The 18,237-nt window shown below is 45.4% G+C and overlaps 1 protein-coding gene across 1 annotated transcript in view; it reads right to left on the reverse strand.

Annotated features, from left to right (window-relative positions):
* Nucleotides 1-18,237, reverse strand: part of TSHR (thyroid stimulating hormone receptor) — a 235,771-nt gene that overhangs the window by 114,469 nt on the left and 103,065 nt on the right. The window contains exon 3 of the mRNA XM_030558987.1: nucleotides 9,120-9,191. Coding sequence (XP_030414847.1) covers nucleotides 9,120-9,191 — 72 coding nt within the window. The remainder of the gene's footprint in view (nucleotides 1-9,119; nucleotides 9,192-18,237) is intronic.

Here is an 18,237-nt window from a genome sequence, read left to right on the forward strand (position 1 = left end):
CCTCCTGCACCTCAACCCCCTTCCCTGAGCCACCTGCTGCACCCGACCCCCTGCCCTGAACTTCCTGCTGCACCCCGCACCCCTCTTGCACCCCAGTCCTCTTCCCTGAGCCATCTGCTGCACCGACCCCCTGCCCTGAGCCCCTGTTGCACCCTGCACCCCTCCTGTACCCCAACCCCCCTTCCCTGCACCTGACCCCCTGCCCTGAACCCACTGCCACACCCTACATCCCTCCTGCACCCCAACCCACTGCCTTCAGCCCCCTGCTGCACCCCTTCTGCACCCCAACCCTGTGCCCTGACCCCCTGCCACACCCCTCATCCGTCCTGCACCCACCCCAACCCCCTGCCCTGAGCCCTGCCACACCCCTCATCCCTCCTGCACCCCACACCCCAACTCCCTACCCTCAGCTCCTGCCACACCCTCCTGCACCCCCTGGGGGAAGGAAGGGGGCAGAGCTGGGGTGGGGATTTCAGGGAAGGGGTTGGAATGGGGGCAGGGAAGGGGTGGGAAGAGGCGGGGCCTCATGGGAGGGGTGAAGTGGGGGCAGGGCCGAGGGTGGCAGGGGTGCGAGGTGTCAGTAATGTGGCCCTCGGGGCCAATGTACTAGTCCTCATGTGGCCCTCGTGGTCATTTGAGTTTGAGACCCCTGCTGTAGAAGATGAGCCACTTCTGCGCAAAGTAGGTGCTCGTGAGAGGGGTCCCTGAAGAGGAACGGGAAAGGGTAGGAGGATAGGATATGAATGGGATAGAGTAACCAGTCTGAGCTATCTTGAGGACCCAGCGGTCCTGTGTAATTCGCGGCCAGGCATGTTGGGAAACTCTGGAGGCAGTGGCCAAATGGGCAAGTAGGCTGTGGAATCAAGGGGTGGTCGCACAGACCCTCGACCAACATTTCAAAATTGTTGTTTATTCCCAGATGGATGTGAAGTAGTTGCTTGAGCTTGATTTTGTCTGCGCTTAGGGGGTCTAGAGCAATTCCTATTTACGTTTTATGGTTTGAGTTGAGGCTGATAATATTGTTGTGTACGTGGTCTTTGGTAGGGTTGGTATCGTTGTTCCCTGGGAAGAGATGGGTGAATGCCCAGGGTGCGCAGTGTGGCTCTAGAATCTTTCATTATATGAAGTAGTTCATCAGTGTTTTTGGGAAACAGTTTCTCTTTATCAAAGGGGAGGTCCTCCACTTTGTTCTGCAGATCTTGAGGGATGCCAGATGCAGAAAGCCATGAAGATCTGTGCATAACCACGGCCGTTGCAGTCATACGGGCTGCTGTGTCCACCGTGTCTAAAGAGCCTTGTAGGGCAGTTCTGGAAATCAATTGGCCCTCGCTCAGAATTGATTTAAAGTCCATTCTCCTATCCTCTGGTATGCAGGAGGCAAATTCAAAAAGTTTATTGTAGTTATCAAAGTTGTAGCTGGCGAGGAGAGCAGAATAGTTTGCAATCCTGAATTGTAGGGTGGAGGACGTGTAAACCTTTTGACTAAGGATGTCAAAGCGTTTAAGATCCTTGTCTTGCAGGGTGGGCTGGTATTGTGGCTGTTTCGTCCTCTGTGCGACTGCATCCATGACGAGAGAGTTCGGTTGTGGGTGAGAAAATAGGAAGTCAGCTCCTTAGCAGGAACATAGTATTTATGTTCGGCCTTTCTGCAGGTTGGTAATAAAAAAAGCTGGCGTTTGCCAGAGAGCGTCAGCTGGTTCCTGGAGTGCCTCATTTATAGGGAGCATGATCTTTGAGGGCGCAGATGGTTGAAGGATTCTGAGGAGTTTATGTTGTGTCTCCTGAACCTCTTCTAGGGGGATGTCCTGACTGAGTGACACCCTGTTGAAAAGTTCTTGAAAATGTTTAAAGTCGTCCACATTATGTGAGGGTCGGGGGGAGAGGGTTCTGTCTGGAGCAGATGGAGAGTTAGGGTTCGGTCATTCCAGATATGGTTCATAATTCTCAGGGGGGGTTCAAGTACTCTAGAAGTGGACAGAGCTGGAGATTGAGGCACAGAAGCAGGTAGTGGTTTCCTGGAAGAGGTCTGATGATGAGTGGTAGGAGGATGTGGCCAAGGGTACCACTGAGGCCAAGGCATAGGGTAGGAAAACCCAGGTGCCGCCCATGGAGGGGTGAAGTAGGGAAACTGAGGCTGGTGGCTGCGGACTATAGCCTGAGGTGGAAAAGGCTCCGGTGCGGGAGGAGAGGGAGGTGCGGAGAACTCTGCTTGCTGTTGTAGATCAAGTTCACTCTCAGTGAAGCTAGCCAGTTCAGGTGGTGAGAGTGGTTGTTCAAAGAGTAAGCCTGCGTATCTAGGAGTGGAGAGTTAGGCTCAAGTGGGATTGAGAGGTCGCTTTGAGTGAAGAAGTGTTGCTCCTGCTCCCTGGGCTGTGCTGAGCCTGGACTGTGCTCTAGTGTGTTACAAAGCAGAAGTGGAAGTGTGAGCGGTGCCATGGGTTGGTTGGAGGTGCCCTGCAGGGGTTCAACTGCTGGTGCGGGGCAGGAGGCAGGCTCGGTGCCGACGTTCTACCTGGCACTGGAGCAGAGCATGCAATTGGCACTGCAGCTATTTTGAGCCCCGAGGCATGCAGTGCCGAGGAATCTTTCTGTGTCTGGGAGCTTGAATTTCTGCCTCTACAGTCTGTGGGAGCTGTAGCTGAGGTGTGAGCCAGGGCTGAGGCACCTGCCTTTGGCGCTTTCAGCACAGAGGGTAGGGATCTCGCAGGAGACCCCTTACCCTTGTTAAAGTCTCTCCTATGAGACTGCTCTGCTTCTTGCCTCTGCTCAAGAGAGGGTGAAGCAACGCTCCCCACTGGTTCAGATCTGGCTGAGGAGGATGTGGGAGTGGGTTTAACTTTCTACGTCTCGGAAAGTGGCTGCAGGGATTTTTCCATAAGAAGCATTTTAAGCTGCAGGTCCCTGTCGCACCGAGCCCTTGACTTGAGGCTCTTACAGTGGAGGCACTTTGTGGGGATGTGGGTGCCCATCCAAACTTGGCATGGAGTCCTGACAGGAAACACACCTTTTGAATCCTGAAGCCCCTGGCATTGTGAATTAGAAATGGCAGGGGAGAGTTTCTCAGCGAGAGACAAGTCTGAAGTGATTTTTTTTTTAAACTAAGTCAGTATGTAACTACACTAAAGGAAAGGAAACAACTAGGATGTAACTAATAACTATTTCTATATTCTTCATTACTTTTTTCCCACAGAGACCAGGGAAGAGAAGCAGCACTGCCCCCCAGTTCCGTCTTCAGCCAGGGACGGTTCAGAAGGAACTGAGGAGGGTGCGGGACGCAGGCGCTCAGGAAGATTCCAATGAGACAGGAAATACCATCTGAGCACCTGTGTCCTGACCAGGCACTGCTACCGAAAATCTCCGATCAACGGCACCGGGACGCACTGACACCTAGAGTGGAGCACCCACAGGGACAGCACTCGAAGAAGGAGGGAAACACTGGGGGGTGGCTCTGGAGCTTGAGGGAGAGAGAGGCAGCAGCTCGCAGACCCTTGCAAAGGAAACAGAGAGAACCTGCCTGAAGCCTGGGAAGGATAGGGCAGCCGATAGGGGACACCCCAGGACAGGAGCCAGGAGAAGCACTGTGCTAGGGAGGAATCGCCCGAGAAGGACAGGCTGGAGCTGGACTCAGTTTCATGGCTGCCCAGAGCTGCATGGGGCTGTGAGTACTGGGGCTTGTGACTCTGCATTGGGAATAAGGAGGGAGGCTGCCAGATAGTTAAGTGGGGAGGTGGTCGCTCTGTGTGGCTTTGCAGAGAGTGGCAGAAGAGGGCACCAGAGCGGTTTGTTGGGGGAAAGTTCACTGGCGCTGAAGACGACTAGGAGCACTCAAGACTCACCATAGGACTGGAACTTTGCTCAGGACTCCTGAACTCTGTGTGCAGACACATTGCTCGGTGTCTGCCCTTCCAGACTGTGCTCTCACTGAGCCTGTGGGGCCTTGGATTGGATGCAGGCCTGTTTTACTGCTCCCCCTATATTTCCCCTTGTTGTATTTCTCCTCTCATCCCTCTGTAAATAAATCTCTCCCTTTCTTACATCTATTGTACTTTTCCTGTGGGTGTGTGTGTTCACTTTGGGGGGGTTGGAACAGGTGCCCCTGGGGCGGAAGGGATTTTTCCTGCTGCATTCCTGCACGTGCTTTCTCTTGCCCAGAACCGCCTGCAAAGCAGACTCCATCTTGGCCATGAGGGCGCTAAAGTTACATGAAAAAAGACTGAAATGAATTACTCAAATAGCCAAATTTGACTCTGAAGCAACATTCCTACACCACACTGATTCCTTGTAGTACAATTAAATAACCTACCTCAGAGAGATGTGGTATCATCTATCTAATAAACAGACTCCACACTCAAGCTAAGCTACAAGCACTGGATCTCATGAATTTCTATGGCCAAAATATTCAAATTAACTAGAGTAATTCTTTTGGAATTTCCACCACATCAGGGATAACGAACATCACTAATGCCACTGCCAGTAGTTCTTTAAAGGGCTGGATGAATGCTGCTTTTTACTTTACTTACCCATACTGCTGTAATGGTTTGGCATGGTTGATAGATACACTCTCATAGATTCTGCTGAAGTGTAACATTAAAGAATACTGTCACTAACTTGTAAAATAATTGTGGAACTTTACATCTGTGGAAGCAGAATTAAAAGCAGGGCAAATGTTTTAGTCAATTTAAGGACAGAATGAAAGGTAGCCCTAACTCTAACCACGCAAGAGTTTTAAGAGTTGCTGCTTCTCGCCTTGCTTTTCTCAACTTGCTTCTTGCTTTTAATTGATAAGGATGGAATGCTGATTTAAGCAGAAACCTTGAGATAAGGTAGTGTTCGAAGGGCATTTGTATAAACAAAGGATAACCATTAGCTGTTGATGTATGTAACAGGAATGTATAAATACTTGTCCTACACTGCTTGTAGGGGGAAGGTCTGCCTAAGGTCGGGGGGGCTCCCTGTCCGACCGCAGTCTTCCCTTGCAATTGCTCGTAATAAACTGTCTCTGGCTTGTTGCTAACAAACTTAGAGTGAGGACTTGTTTTCTTCCGCACATCTTTCTTATGATGTAATTTTTAATTGGAAATTCCTTACTTACTCTAAAATTTCTTAATTTGCATATTTTGCTCAACTGGTAAGTTTGAAAAAAAAAGGTTACTCGCCTTGTAACTCTTGTTCTTCGAGATGTGTTGTTCATGTCCATTCCAATCAGGTGTGTGCATGCATACGTGCATGGTAGCCGGAAGTTTTTTCCCATAGCAGCATCCACTGGATTGGTCTGGGCACCCCCTGGAGTTGCGCCTTCATGACACTCAATATAGAGCCCTGCCGACTAGCCACCTCTTAGTTCCTTTTTGCCTGCTACCCCAACAGAGGGGAAGGAGGGTGAGTATTGGAATGGACATGAATAACACATCTCGAAGAATAGCAGTTATGAGAAGGTGAGTAACCATTTTTTCTTCTTCGAGTGCTTGTTCATGTCAATTCCAATCAGGTGACTCACAAGAACAAGTTCAGGAGGCAGGGTCAGAGTTGTCCACTGATTGGAGCATGGCTCGTCCGAAGGATGCATCACCTCTGGCCTGCTGGGTAATCACATAGTGGTTGGTGAAATTGTGTATGGTGGACCACATCATCTTTCTGCAGATTTCCTGAGTGGGAACCTAAGCCAGGAACACTATTGATGAAGCCTGCACCCTGGTGGAGTGTGCAGTGATTGGAGCTGCAGGAACACCTGCCAAGTTGTAGCACTCATGAATACAGGACACTGTCCGTGCCAAGATGAGTTGTGACGACACAGGCTGACTTTTCATTCTGTCCACCGCTGCCATGGATAACTGGATCAATTTTCTAAATGATTTTGTTCTCTTGATTGTAGCAAAGTACCTGCTCCTCCTCAGCAGGCTCAGTCCTTTTTAGACTTGGAGACACAGGCTTGGGCAAAGCAAAATCCTTCCAGGTCGCACAGGGTCTGGCTGATCCCTCTCTCAGTCAATCCCTTGTGCTGGGTTACTCCCCTTCTGGGGACAGAGTGCACTCTTCCTTGCTGGAAGGGTTCAGAGCCTTGCTGCACCGAGCTTGCTGGCAGCTTGTCTGCTTCTCTCACTCTCCCCCCTGCTTCCATGCCAGGGAGGGTTTAAAAAGGTTTCCAGCAGTTGGGGCCAGCTGAACCTAATTAGTTCCCTGGTAACTCCTTTTCCAGCTGAACCTTATTTCCCCTGGCTATATCTCCTCAGTGGATAGGGAGGCCATGGGAAGTAGCCTAGAGGGTTGTAGCTGTTGTGCAACTGTACCAGGAGGCACTCTGGACAGCTGCAGTCCACATGGCCCTGGGCTGGAACTCAGAGTAGAGGGCGGGCCCGGATTCCCCCCAAACCTCCCAACTCCTGATCAAACATAGGAGGAATTGACCTGGACTGTGGCTTCTACCAGAGGGTAAGGTCTCTGGGGTGTTTCCCGACCCATATGGTGAATCTGTGAGACGAGCAAATCCGCCAATAAGCGCAGAACCCACCAAGGTAGAGGAGGAACTTTGTCACACCATATTGATATAGGCAGGCAGTGTAGACTAGACCTAACTCAAAGTGTCACTGCTAAACACAAGATTTGAAGAGTTTGTTTTTCATAAGTAGTTGTTACATATTTCAAGGGGCCATTCAAGGTGAAGTGGATTGCTAACACTCCTCCAGTCATAGGGAGGAGAGTGGCAGAGGGGGAAAAAAGCAGACTGTGGGGGGTGGAGGTTGTTAGTGGATTACAGATTCTTATAATAAGCCATAAATCCAGTGCCTCTGTCCAGTCCATGATTTTTAGTGTCTATCAAAGTTATGAATTTAAGCTTCCAGGCTTATCTTTTGAAAGTGTAGTGCAGGTTTCCTTTGAGGATGAGAACTGATCATATATATAGGTCAGATATACAGTAGTCAACATGCAGGCCAGATCTGGACTGTCAGATGTTTTTTAATGGACCCTGAAATATTTTTATTTACTTATTGTTATCATTATCATTTTTTAAAATTATTTTCTCTGGAGTGTGGACCTTGATTATACTATGACCAAGAAATTTGGGCCTTGACAAAAAATAATTGACTACACCTGGACATAGAATGATCACTTTGTGAAAAGTGTTCACACACAGTTGACAGAGTTGTTGGCAGAGTTGTCTTTTATCATTTTCCTATGTGAGTTCATTCAAGAGCATAGTGACTGTTTGGTTTCACCCACATAGTTGCTATTGGAACATTTAGTGCACCGGGTGAGGTACATCCATGGATCTTGAAAGGTGTGCTGTGGTAGGTGTTGATCATTGTAGCACTGGAGATGTGTCTGCAGGTTTTGCATCTGTTGTTCTGGCAGGGTCTGATGCCACTTAGAGTTGGTATGTCCTGGTCTGTGGATGGCTTGCTTCAGACGATGAGCTTGTAGAGGGTGTGTATTGTGTGTGTGGGGGGGCATGTTTGAAGGCCAGGAGAGGGGTTCAGAAAATATTTCTTTCAACATGGGGTCCCCAGTGAATATGGGTTGCAGTAGTTTGATGATATCCTGTATGGATTTCAGTGTGGGGTGGGGTCTAACAACTAGGGCTATGCTTTGTATGGAGAAAACAATATCCATTTTAGAAGTTCTCTTAAACAGTGGGCTACTATTTCTCTAAACCAGCTTTACAGTTCTGTAAATAAGTTTTTTTTAAAGTTGGCTAATCCTTTTTTAAAAATACTAAGGGCAAGATCCTGAGATGAGGCTGATCTGGAGAGATGGCAGGTTATGTGTATGTTGTTAGTTCATTGCTGACGAAGACGATGGCGACAATATTGTTGCAGTTGTCATCTATAGTTATGTATATGACTCCGAAGTCCAAACCCTGATGCACAGAGTCAGCCACACTGTGGGCATGGGAAGTCTGTTTCTATGATGTTTCATGATGCAGCTCTCTGTTTCATGTGCAGACTGGAGATTATTTTGTTGAACCTGCTCAAAACTGTTACATGCTGATCTTGTCAGAGACTGCCAGTGAGTCCAGTTCTGAGCCATTTGCTCAAGCTCTTTGGGACTGATAACAGCCCACTAGAGACTGCTGTTCATATTATCTTTAAAGAGTTTATACCAGTGGTTCTTAACCTTTACTGCAGCCTTCACCCCTTTGGTTCTCAAAATATGTTCTCACACAAAATTATCAAAATTTGCATTACAATTACCTTAAAAGCTTGAAAACTTAAAAACTTTGTATATTATGGTAATCATTAAAAATGTATAAAATTAATAAATACATAGGTTTGATTAAACAAAGTAGTTGTACTTACATGCCTGTGCTTAATTTGTGTTTTCAATGATTTACCTTCTAAAAAAATCTGGCATGTCTCACACCCCCAAAAAGGGCTTCTCGCACACCCAAGGGGTGCGTGCACCCCAGCTTAAAAACCACTGGTTTACACAGACAACCCTTCTTTTGCCCTGACTCAGCTCCCCATACAAGATCTGTTTTGGGAGACGGTGGTCTTCCATTCTCATGACATGTCTGGTCCACCTAAGTTGTGCTTTCAGAAACATTTCCTCAATGCTGGTTGTGTTTGCTCTCTCAAGGACAAAAGTGACTTAAAACTCAGTGCAGCCTTTGTGAAGGGCCAGGCCCCACTGTGCCATACTACAACAACCTGAAGACTAACTTACACTGGATATAAATGGCCCCAAGGCACTGAAAACACAGCCCAAGACCAGCATGGTGACAAAACAGGATGGTGGTTATAATGGATGAAACTACCTTTTCATATACAGTGAACTGTAAGAACAAAACCATTTATCACCTCTGTATCAACAGATGTATTACTTTATCTGGTACTGGTTTACATGCTTAAGAAAAGCCAGTGCAGACTATACATAATAAAAAAGATATGAAGATTGACTGAAATCCTCACAGCTAATAATGGTGCCAATTTTTGCTGTACAGACTCGTATGTACAAAGGAACTATATGGCCCTAGCCCTTAAAGTTTACTACTTATATCTTAAAGTATAGCCTTTGTAGCTTGATGTGTGAGAGAGTCACACACAAGGAAAATATTTTGAGGGAAGGGAAAGAAGCGGTTCTTTTTAGTATTTTTACTAAAGTGTAAAAAATAGGATACTTACATCCTGGAGATGTTGGGGAGATTAGAAAATGCTCCACTTGGAATTGTTCTCAGATGAGTCTCCATAAACCTCCTACAAAAACAAGTGTTTGTCAGCTAATGTCCTTCAATGAGAAGTGAAATATAACAAAGCCTTGCATAACTCCAGCCCTACCTACATCTCAGCTCTCATTTCTCTACATTTCCAGTCTTCCCATGTTTGCTTTGCATCATGGCTCCCTTTGCATTGTTCTCTGTTCTATTTGATTTGTACACACTTCCATTCTAAAATAGTACCTTTGTCTTCTCCCACAATATTTCAGGAATCCAATAACTGATCAAAAAGACCTCGCAGGGACAAAAACATGGAAAGCCTGACAACTGAAATTAAAGTCTGAAAGTTAAAATGTTACTATATTGTGTCATAATCCTATAAAATGTGAAACCAAGTCCAGCACCATAATGGTCATAATGCATCTTCTGACAGTCCAGTGCATTACAAATTTCCTCTCTCATCACTGACTCTGCAATGCTATGAGACCTAAATTTGTGATTCCATCACACATCAATAAGCTTGATTTGTGCTAGTAAAGTCAGCAGCTGTGACTCACAAGAGGGAGGGCTAGCTCAGTGGTTTGAGCATTGGCCTACTAAAGCCAGGGCTGTGAGTTCAATCCTTGAGAGGGCCGCTTAGGGATCTGGGGCTAAAATCAGTACTTGGTCCTGCTAGTGAAGGCAGGGGGCTGGACTCAATGACCTTTCAAGGTCCCTTCCAGTTCTATGAGATTGGTGTATCTCCAATTATTACTTATCACAGGAAGCAGAGATGTGAAGAAAAGTTGCCATTTGATTCTTGTTACCTTTCTCCAATGGAGAAAGACAAAGCATTTAAACAGTCTCTGAAAAAACTGAACTGAAAAATGTATCAGAGGGTAGCCGTGTTAGTCTGGATCTGTAAAAGCAGCAAAGAATCCTGTGGCACCTTATAGACTAACAGACGTTTTGGAGCATGAGCTTTCGTGGGTGAATACCCACTTCCTCAGATGCAGATGCATGAAAAATGTAGACATCTTTTTTATTAGTACTGTTATACTGAATTGAGCAGTCCATTCCTTGCTCACTACTTGAAAACATACACGACCTCCCAATTCTCATTTATAGGGCCCTACCAAATTCACAATCCATTTTGGTCAATTTCATGGTCGTAGAATTTTAAAAATAGTGAATGCCATGATTTCAGCTATTTAAATCTGAAATTTCACAGTGTTGTAATTGTAGGAGTCCTGACCCAAAAAGTAGTGGGGGTGGGGGTCGCAAGGTTATTGTATGAATGTGTGTGGTACTGCTACCCTTACTTTGGTGCTGCTGCTGGCGGCAGCACTGCCTTCAGAACTTGGTGGCCAGAGAGCAGCGGCTACTGGCTGGGAGCCCCATTCTGAAGGCAGAGGCACTACCAGCAGCAGTGCAGCAGTAAAGATGGCATAGTATGGTATTGCCACCCTTACTTCTGCACTGCTGCCTGCAGAGCTGGGCCCTCAGTCAGCAGTTGCCACTCTCTAGCCACCTAGCTCTGATGACAGCACAGAAGGGTGGCAATACCACGATCCCGCCCCCTAAAATAACCTTGTGACCCCCTCTGCAACTCTCTTTTGGGTCAGGACTTTCAATTTGAGAAATTCTGGTCTCCTCCATGAAACTAGTATAATGTATGGTAAAAGCACACAGAAGTGCAGATTTCACGGTGGGGAGACCAGATTTCATGGTCTGTGATTTCGTTTTTCAGCTGTGAATTTGGTTGGGCCCTACTCATTCATGTTTTAAGACTACAAAACCAAGTTACTTTGTCAAAGGCACATTAAGTTTTTTTGGCAGGGTCAAACCCAGTGCCAAGAGAATGGATTGAATACATGGCGAACTGTACAGGTCCATCATTAACTAATGACATTTACACAGAAAAGATGTCTAATTCCTGCATTTCAGAAAAAAAATGTTTTATCAGGAAAACCTGATAACATCTGGAATAAAAACAAATGTACAAGGATGGAGGACTCAATGGAAAAATCTTTGCCTTCTACACCTCCTAGACAGCTGTCTGTGTACAGGGTTTTTGCTAGTAAGAAAGATTAACTTTTAATTGTCATTTGTGCTAAGTAAAACATGCAATAGGTAGCCTTTCTCCATACATTTTAATTAAAAATACACCTCTCTGGCTCTAATGAGAAAGCAATCTGGGGCTTTGACTCGAGTCCCAGTGGGGACCAGTTGAGGTCACTCAATTACGGTGAACTGCAAAGAATGGGGCAGACAATCCCCAAAGCTAGTGGATATTTCAATACTTATATATACCAAGTCAGCACAAAACAGCTTCTTCTTTATTACCTCTCTGGTTGCCCAGAAACCAACAACATAGTTCCCTCAAAGTAACCCAGCCTCAGGCCTCCATCCAGGTAACCAAGTCAAATATGATGAAGATTTCTGAAAATCTTATTTCATTATGTAAAAGAAAAGGTTCTATCAACCCCAAAGGATAGGACACATTACATCCCAGGTTAATAAATATTCCAGATCTTACCTAAATACATGCGTGCAGCCAATTATTATTAACTAAACTAAAATGTATTAAAAAAGAGAAGAGAGAGTATAGTTAAAAGATCAATATATATACAGACATGAGTTCAATTCTTGAGGTTCAGATACACAGCAGAGATGGTGAGATTTGTAGTTGCAAAGAGTTCTTTTAGAACTTAGTCCAAAGGTTATAGTCCAATGTCCAATATCATATTCAGGGTGTTTCCAGCTGAACCAGGACCTCAATCTTGTGACTTAATTTTCCCTGATGAAACTTAAGGAGATCTGAGATAAAAAGGATTGGGACCCAAGAATTGTTTATACAATTCAGGCCTTCTTTGACAGGTTGGAGTCCCTCAGGGAACAATGGGTAATTAGGGTGACTTTGAAGTAGGTCCATCATTGGTACTTAGCTATATGAATTAACATAAGGCAATTGCCTGTTCATCTACCATTCACAGATGATTTGCTATACATTTCAAAGAGAGATGAATACAGTGATATCCTGTGTTTACAATCTATTTAAATGCTAAGATCTTCTTTTGATCTCTGAATTATCAGAATACAACATAGACAGAGACTGTTGATTACTTTGTTGACTACTACCCATATATATATAAATACACAAAAACACAAACATTATCTCTCCAGATGTCTTTAAGGGTTGAATTTGAGCCATTCATTCTGCAGGATGTTTAACCTTTTCTGGTCATGCGTCACTGGGACCACTAATAGTGTCTGTGGCTAACAGTAGTACACTAGGGAAGGGAATATTCTGCCACCTCTTGCAACAATGAAACCCAAAACGAGAACCAGGGCAAAGTCTTTCTAAAGTATAAAGCAATAATGTAACCTTAAAGGCTTCCTCTGACTCAGTACTGAAGCAAGGCCCTAAGTCCTAGTTATAATGTTTGTTCATTAACTTACTAGCCCTTATTTATCTATTCCAACTGGTACAATTAATATACTATGCTTTGTGTTATTTTGAAATCAACTTCAATTTGGTTTATGCTTTTGTGGTTGACTAGTCCATCAGTGACACTGATAGCTAATTAGCTAGTTTAGTAGGGGCCAAGAGTCAAGTATCAAGGGACCAGTCTACTAAGCTCAAAGCGTGCAGAGCTCTGACAATCAGCTGAGTATCGATTTCATCCCCTCCCCATCATTGCCCTTCACTGTTGAGGAGATAAATAAGGCCCTTTCACTCATGAAAACCAGGAAAGCTGCACGATGTGATCATGTCTTCCCAGAACTTCTTAAAAATCTCAAGACCAAGTGATGGAAATGGCTGGCAGCACTGATTTCCAATATCCATTCCTCAGGGCTCGTCCCAAGGAGCTGACACAAGACTATGGTTATTGCCACTGCTAAAATGGGATGCCAACCACTAATCCTTCATTGTACCAGTCCACATTACTCCTCTGCATGTCAAAGAAGCTCCTGGAGAGAATATTACTGGACAATGATCCCACACTTTCACAGGCCTTGGGTGGCAGGCCAGTCCTCGTCCGCAGACAACCTGCCAACCTGAAATATATTCTCACCAGTAACTGCACACCGCACCACAGTAACTCTAGCTCAGGAACCAATCCATGCAACAAACCTCGATGCCAACTCTGCCCACATATCTACACCAGCGACACCATCACAGGACCTAACCAGATCAGCCACACCATCACAGGTTCATTCACCTGCATGTCCGCCAATGTAATATACGCCATCATATGCCAGCAATGCCCCTCTGCTATGTACATCGGCCAAACTGGACAGTCTCCAGGACCGTCCTTAGGCATAGGCAGAATAGGCAGCCGCGTAGGGCCTCACTCTGCCTGGGGGCACCACTCTGCAGGCAGCCCAGACAGTGTAGAAGCAGGGCTGCTGGGTCTTAGAGAGAGCCGAATGCAACACAGTCTGAGGAATGGGATTGGCTGCTGGGGTCTCTGGGAAGGGGAGGGGGTAGGGGTTGGGGAAAGAGCTCACCTGTGAGTGTGACTCTTTCCCCCTGGCTGAGGTGAGGTGAGGCAGGCTCTGTGGCTCTGGAACCAGTATCCTTTGTTGTCTCCCATAACATCCATTCTTCTCCCCCCGCCCCACGGAGCACCCCCTCCTTTCTCCCTCCTCCCCAGGAGCACCCCTCTCTCTCTCCTCCCTCCCCTCCGTCAGGGCTGGGTTGGGTGAGGTGCTGGGAGATAGGTGGGGACGGAAGGCTGGCTGGCTGCCTGCTGAGGAATGAAAGTGAAAGTAACTCACTTCCTCGGCAGGCAGCCAGGATTGGAATGTCACACAGGGCTTGGCTGGGGTTAGCCAGATGTGTGAAAAATCAGGATAGGGGATTGGGGTACAGTGATCAGATATCCTTATTTTATAGGGACAGTCCCAATTTTGGGGTCTTTTTCTTATATAGGCTCCTTTCACCCCTCCCCCCCCATCCCTGTCCTGATTTTTCACACTTTCTGTCTGGTCACTCTAGGTGGGGGTAATTGGTGCCTATATAAGACAAAGCCCCAAATATCAGGACTGGCCCTATAAAATCAGGACATCTGGATCTGGCCACCCTAGCTGGGGAGCGCCTCTCCCCCAGGCTGGCAGCTGCCAGCTATCCATCTCATCTGGGGGGAGCTGCACAGGGCAGGATGAGCTGCTGTGGCTCCATGGGTGCCCCATCCCTGAGATCAGATGCTGTGCTAACTTCACCATGGCCCGTAAGGCTGGTGGTGGTGCCCATTGGTGTGTGATTGGACCTGAGGGTTTGCTGCTGCTGTTGCCACTCTGCACCCCAAGAGATGGATTTTGGGGTCCTGCAGTTTTCCATCTATCTCCTCCTCTACTGCAGCTGTTGGACCAGCAGGCTAGGGGGTGAGCCAAGCATGAAAGCAGTACTGTGTTGCCATTTAGATTGTCATTTAACAACTTTGTTTGCCAAAAATTCTTGCTAACAATCCTGAATCCAATTTCAATATTTTTTTTTAAAAAAGGTCAATATCTTAGCCAAAAACAGAAAATTAAGTTGTTGACAATTAATTAGTGACAGGTTTGGTTTGAGGCAGGGAGTGGGCCAGTTTTCATTAGAGAAACAAAAAATGTTGACTGACTTTCCTATAGCCTGTTACTCCTGATAAGAGCCCTCCAACAACTGTAATATGCTCATCTCCTTACTAGTGTATAAAGCAGGGGTCGGCAACCTACGGCACACGTGTCAAAGGTGGCAGGTAAGCTGATTTCTGATGGTATGCAGCAGCAGGCTGAGCGGCTCAGCCCATCACTGCTCTGGGGTTCTGGCTGCTGCCCTATTGCCAACTGGGATACCAGCCATCGGCCCCACTCAGCACCTGCTGCTGGCCTGGGGACCCCCAAGGAATCCCAGTCTGGCAGTGGGCTGAGCAGGCCAGCTGAACCACTCAACCTGCTGTCAGCCTGAGGTTCCATTCACTCAGCCAGTAGCAGGCTGAGTGGGCTGGTGGCGGGCTGAGCAGGGCCGGTGGGGGGTTGAGTGGCTCAGTCTGCTGCCAGTCTGGGGTGTCAGCAGCACTTAGCCTACTGCTACTCCGGGGTTCTGGCTGCCGGCCCCTTGCCAGTCAGGAGCTCAGCCGCCAGCCCCACTCTGCCTCCTGCCAGCCTGGCTGGTAGTGGGCTGAGGGGGGGTTGGCGGCCGGGATCCTGGCTGGCAGGAGTTGGTGGTCAGAACCCCAGACCAGCAGCAGGCTGAGCAGGGCCTGGGATCCTTGTCTAGGGTTCCAGACACCAGCCCCACTTAGCCCGCTGCCGGTTTGGGGTTTCATTTACTCAGCTGGCAGTGGCCTGAGCAGGACCGGTGGCCAAGACCTCAGATAATAACAATAGTTTATTTATATAATATAGATATAGAAAGAAACCTTCTACAAACATTAAAATGTATTACTGGCATGAGAAACCTTAAATTACAGTGAATTTGGCACACTACTTCTGAAAGGTTTCCGACCCCTGGTATAGAGTGACCATATGTTGTACTAAGATTCTCCTGCTTTTTTTTTTCCCTGTGAGTCAGTATAACTTTTGCCAGCCCAGAAGTTGGGCAGCCAATGTTTTACCTTTTCACAATGTTTTCTCCAACTTTCATAAAGTAAATACATAGTGAATATGAGTTAAAAAGGCCAGGGACACTTCTTTGTGAAGAACCTGTACAGCAGATCATTCTAGAGCTGTGAAAATGTCATTTTTGATGGAACTTTAGAGGCAGTGATTTATCATGTATTTTATCATGTGAATGTGCTGCTATTGCTAATGTCTTTCCAAACAAAAATAAGGCACAACAGGACTTCTGTAACATTTCTGTGCTGCCTTAATCTAGATGAGATGATTCTGTGCTGACTTCATTTTGGTCACTTTGTGCTTTACCTAGGAGTAAAACTAGGGTTATATTTTCCCACTGTTTGGAAACCCAGCTTATTAAACTGGATAATGCCATTGATCTATTTACAGTATAAAGTTGATATAGAGTTGTAACTAACGTTAAGACTGATGCCCATTATACATTTAAAACTAAAAAGTGGCTTTGTAAAAATGACATGGGTTTCCAACTCTACTGTGTCTCAGTCTTCGCACCAGCTCAAGTTCACAGGCTCACGGCTATCCTATTTAGCTATTTTAAATAATATTTCTGATAATAACAATAATTTAAACAGTTATTTCTTTAAAAAACACCCTTAAAAGTTATGTCCTATCGAAAACAACCTTCTGGGTCACAAAAAAGAAAACGGAAAAATGAAAAAGGATTAGCTGTAGAAGCACAGAAGGGTTCTATACTTAAGTTTGTACATCATGAAAACAACAAAGTTGATCAAGATCATCATGTAACTTCCCAAGAAAATTTTTATGCAGATGAAGCTCAAGAAACGCAAGAGCACACAGAACAATCATTTGAAACAGATGCAGACATAAAACAAGAAATTAAAACAGTTGAAACTGTACTAGCATGAGATATAGATGACATTGGCACATGGCCGCAATCTTTAAACAACGAATACCGTGCCATTATACTTGAGAAAGGCCCTGTGAGAATAAAAGGTCTTGAATATCCTAAGGACATTAGAGGTAGGAAATTCACAAAAAATAATTACTACAAAAGACTTTCTAATGGTGAAATTCTCAACAGACGGTGGCTTGTGTACTCTAAATGCAAGGATGCTGTATTTTGTTTCCCATGCAAGATTTTCAATAGTTGCAATTTTAAGATAGCAACCATGGGTATTAATGGGTATATAATGATTGGAAAAATCTTAGTCACCTATTACCACAACATGAAAAGGCACAATACCACCTTGAAAGCATGCACAAATGGTGTGAGCTGAGTGTAAGGTTAAAAAATCAGACAACTCTTGATGCCCAAAATCAAAGATTGCTGGAGTCAGAAAAGCAGCATTGGCGTTGTGTTCTTGAACGTCTATTATCTATTGTTGAATATCTATCAACAAACAATCTTGCTTTCAGAGGAAGCATTGAGAAATTATTCCAGCCCCAAAATGGAAATTTTTTGGGCCTTGTACAACTGCTGGGAAAATTTGATACAGTGATGAGTGAACATCTCCGAAGAGTAACTGAAAATGAAATACATGACCACTATTTGGGACCAAGAATTCAAAATGAACTGATCATGCTAATGAGTAATAAAGTGAGAGACAAAATTGTTTCATTGGTTACTTTGGGAAAATATTTTGCCGTAATTCTAGATTGCACTCCGGGCATAAGTCATCAAGAACAGATGTCATTAATAGTGAGATTTGTCGACATTAGTGATTCAGCACAGATTACAGTTAAGGAATTGTTTATCACATTTTTAGAAGTACAAGACACTACAGGTTTTGGACTTCTTCAAACTCTCCTTGATGAACTAAAACAAATGGGATTGTCCATAATGAACATTCGAGGACAAGGCTATGATAATGGCGCCAATATGAAAGGATGCATTTCTGGCGTGCAAGCTAGATTGCTGAGAGAAAATCCACGAGCCTTTTTTGTTCCATGTGCATGCCACAGCCTTAATTTGATATTGTGTGATATGGCCAAGTCTTCTGTAGAAGCTATATCTTTTTTTGGTTTGCTGCAACGCATTTACGTGCTCTTTTCAGCTTCCACTCAACGATGGCAAATATTCAAAGCACATGTCAATGGTATTACCATTAAGCCTCTATCTGAGACACGCTGGGAAAGTGTTAAAACGTTGAGATATCAATCTGAGGAAGTTTATGAAGCATTGGTTGCTATTTCGGAAGAAGCCAGAGATTCAAAAACTAAAAGTGAAGCACAGTCATTGGCCTCTGAAATATCCAGCTTCAAGTTTCTAACATCTGTCCTAATCTGGTATGACATTCTTGTCAAAATCTCAAGTGTAAGCAAAATAATGCAGAGTCCAATGATGCAGCTTGATTCAACACTTACCTTACTAAACAACACACAAGACTTTTAAGTGAAATACAGAGAACATGGATTCAAAGAAGCACAGGTTACAGCAAGAGAGCTTGCATAGGCACTCGGTGTAGAACCAAAATTTCCATGTGCGAATGTGACACGAGTTTCAAGGAAAAAATGACAAATGG

The sequence above is a fragment of the Gopherus evgoodei genome, chromosome 4 (genome assembly GCF_007399415.2).
Source record: "Gopherus evgoodei ecotype Sinaloan lineage chromosome 4, rGopEvg1_v1.p, whole genome shotgun sequence".
Lineage (NCBI taxonomy): Eukaryota > Metazoa > Chordata > Testudines > Testudinidae > Gopherus > Gopherus evgoodei.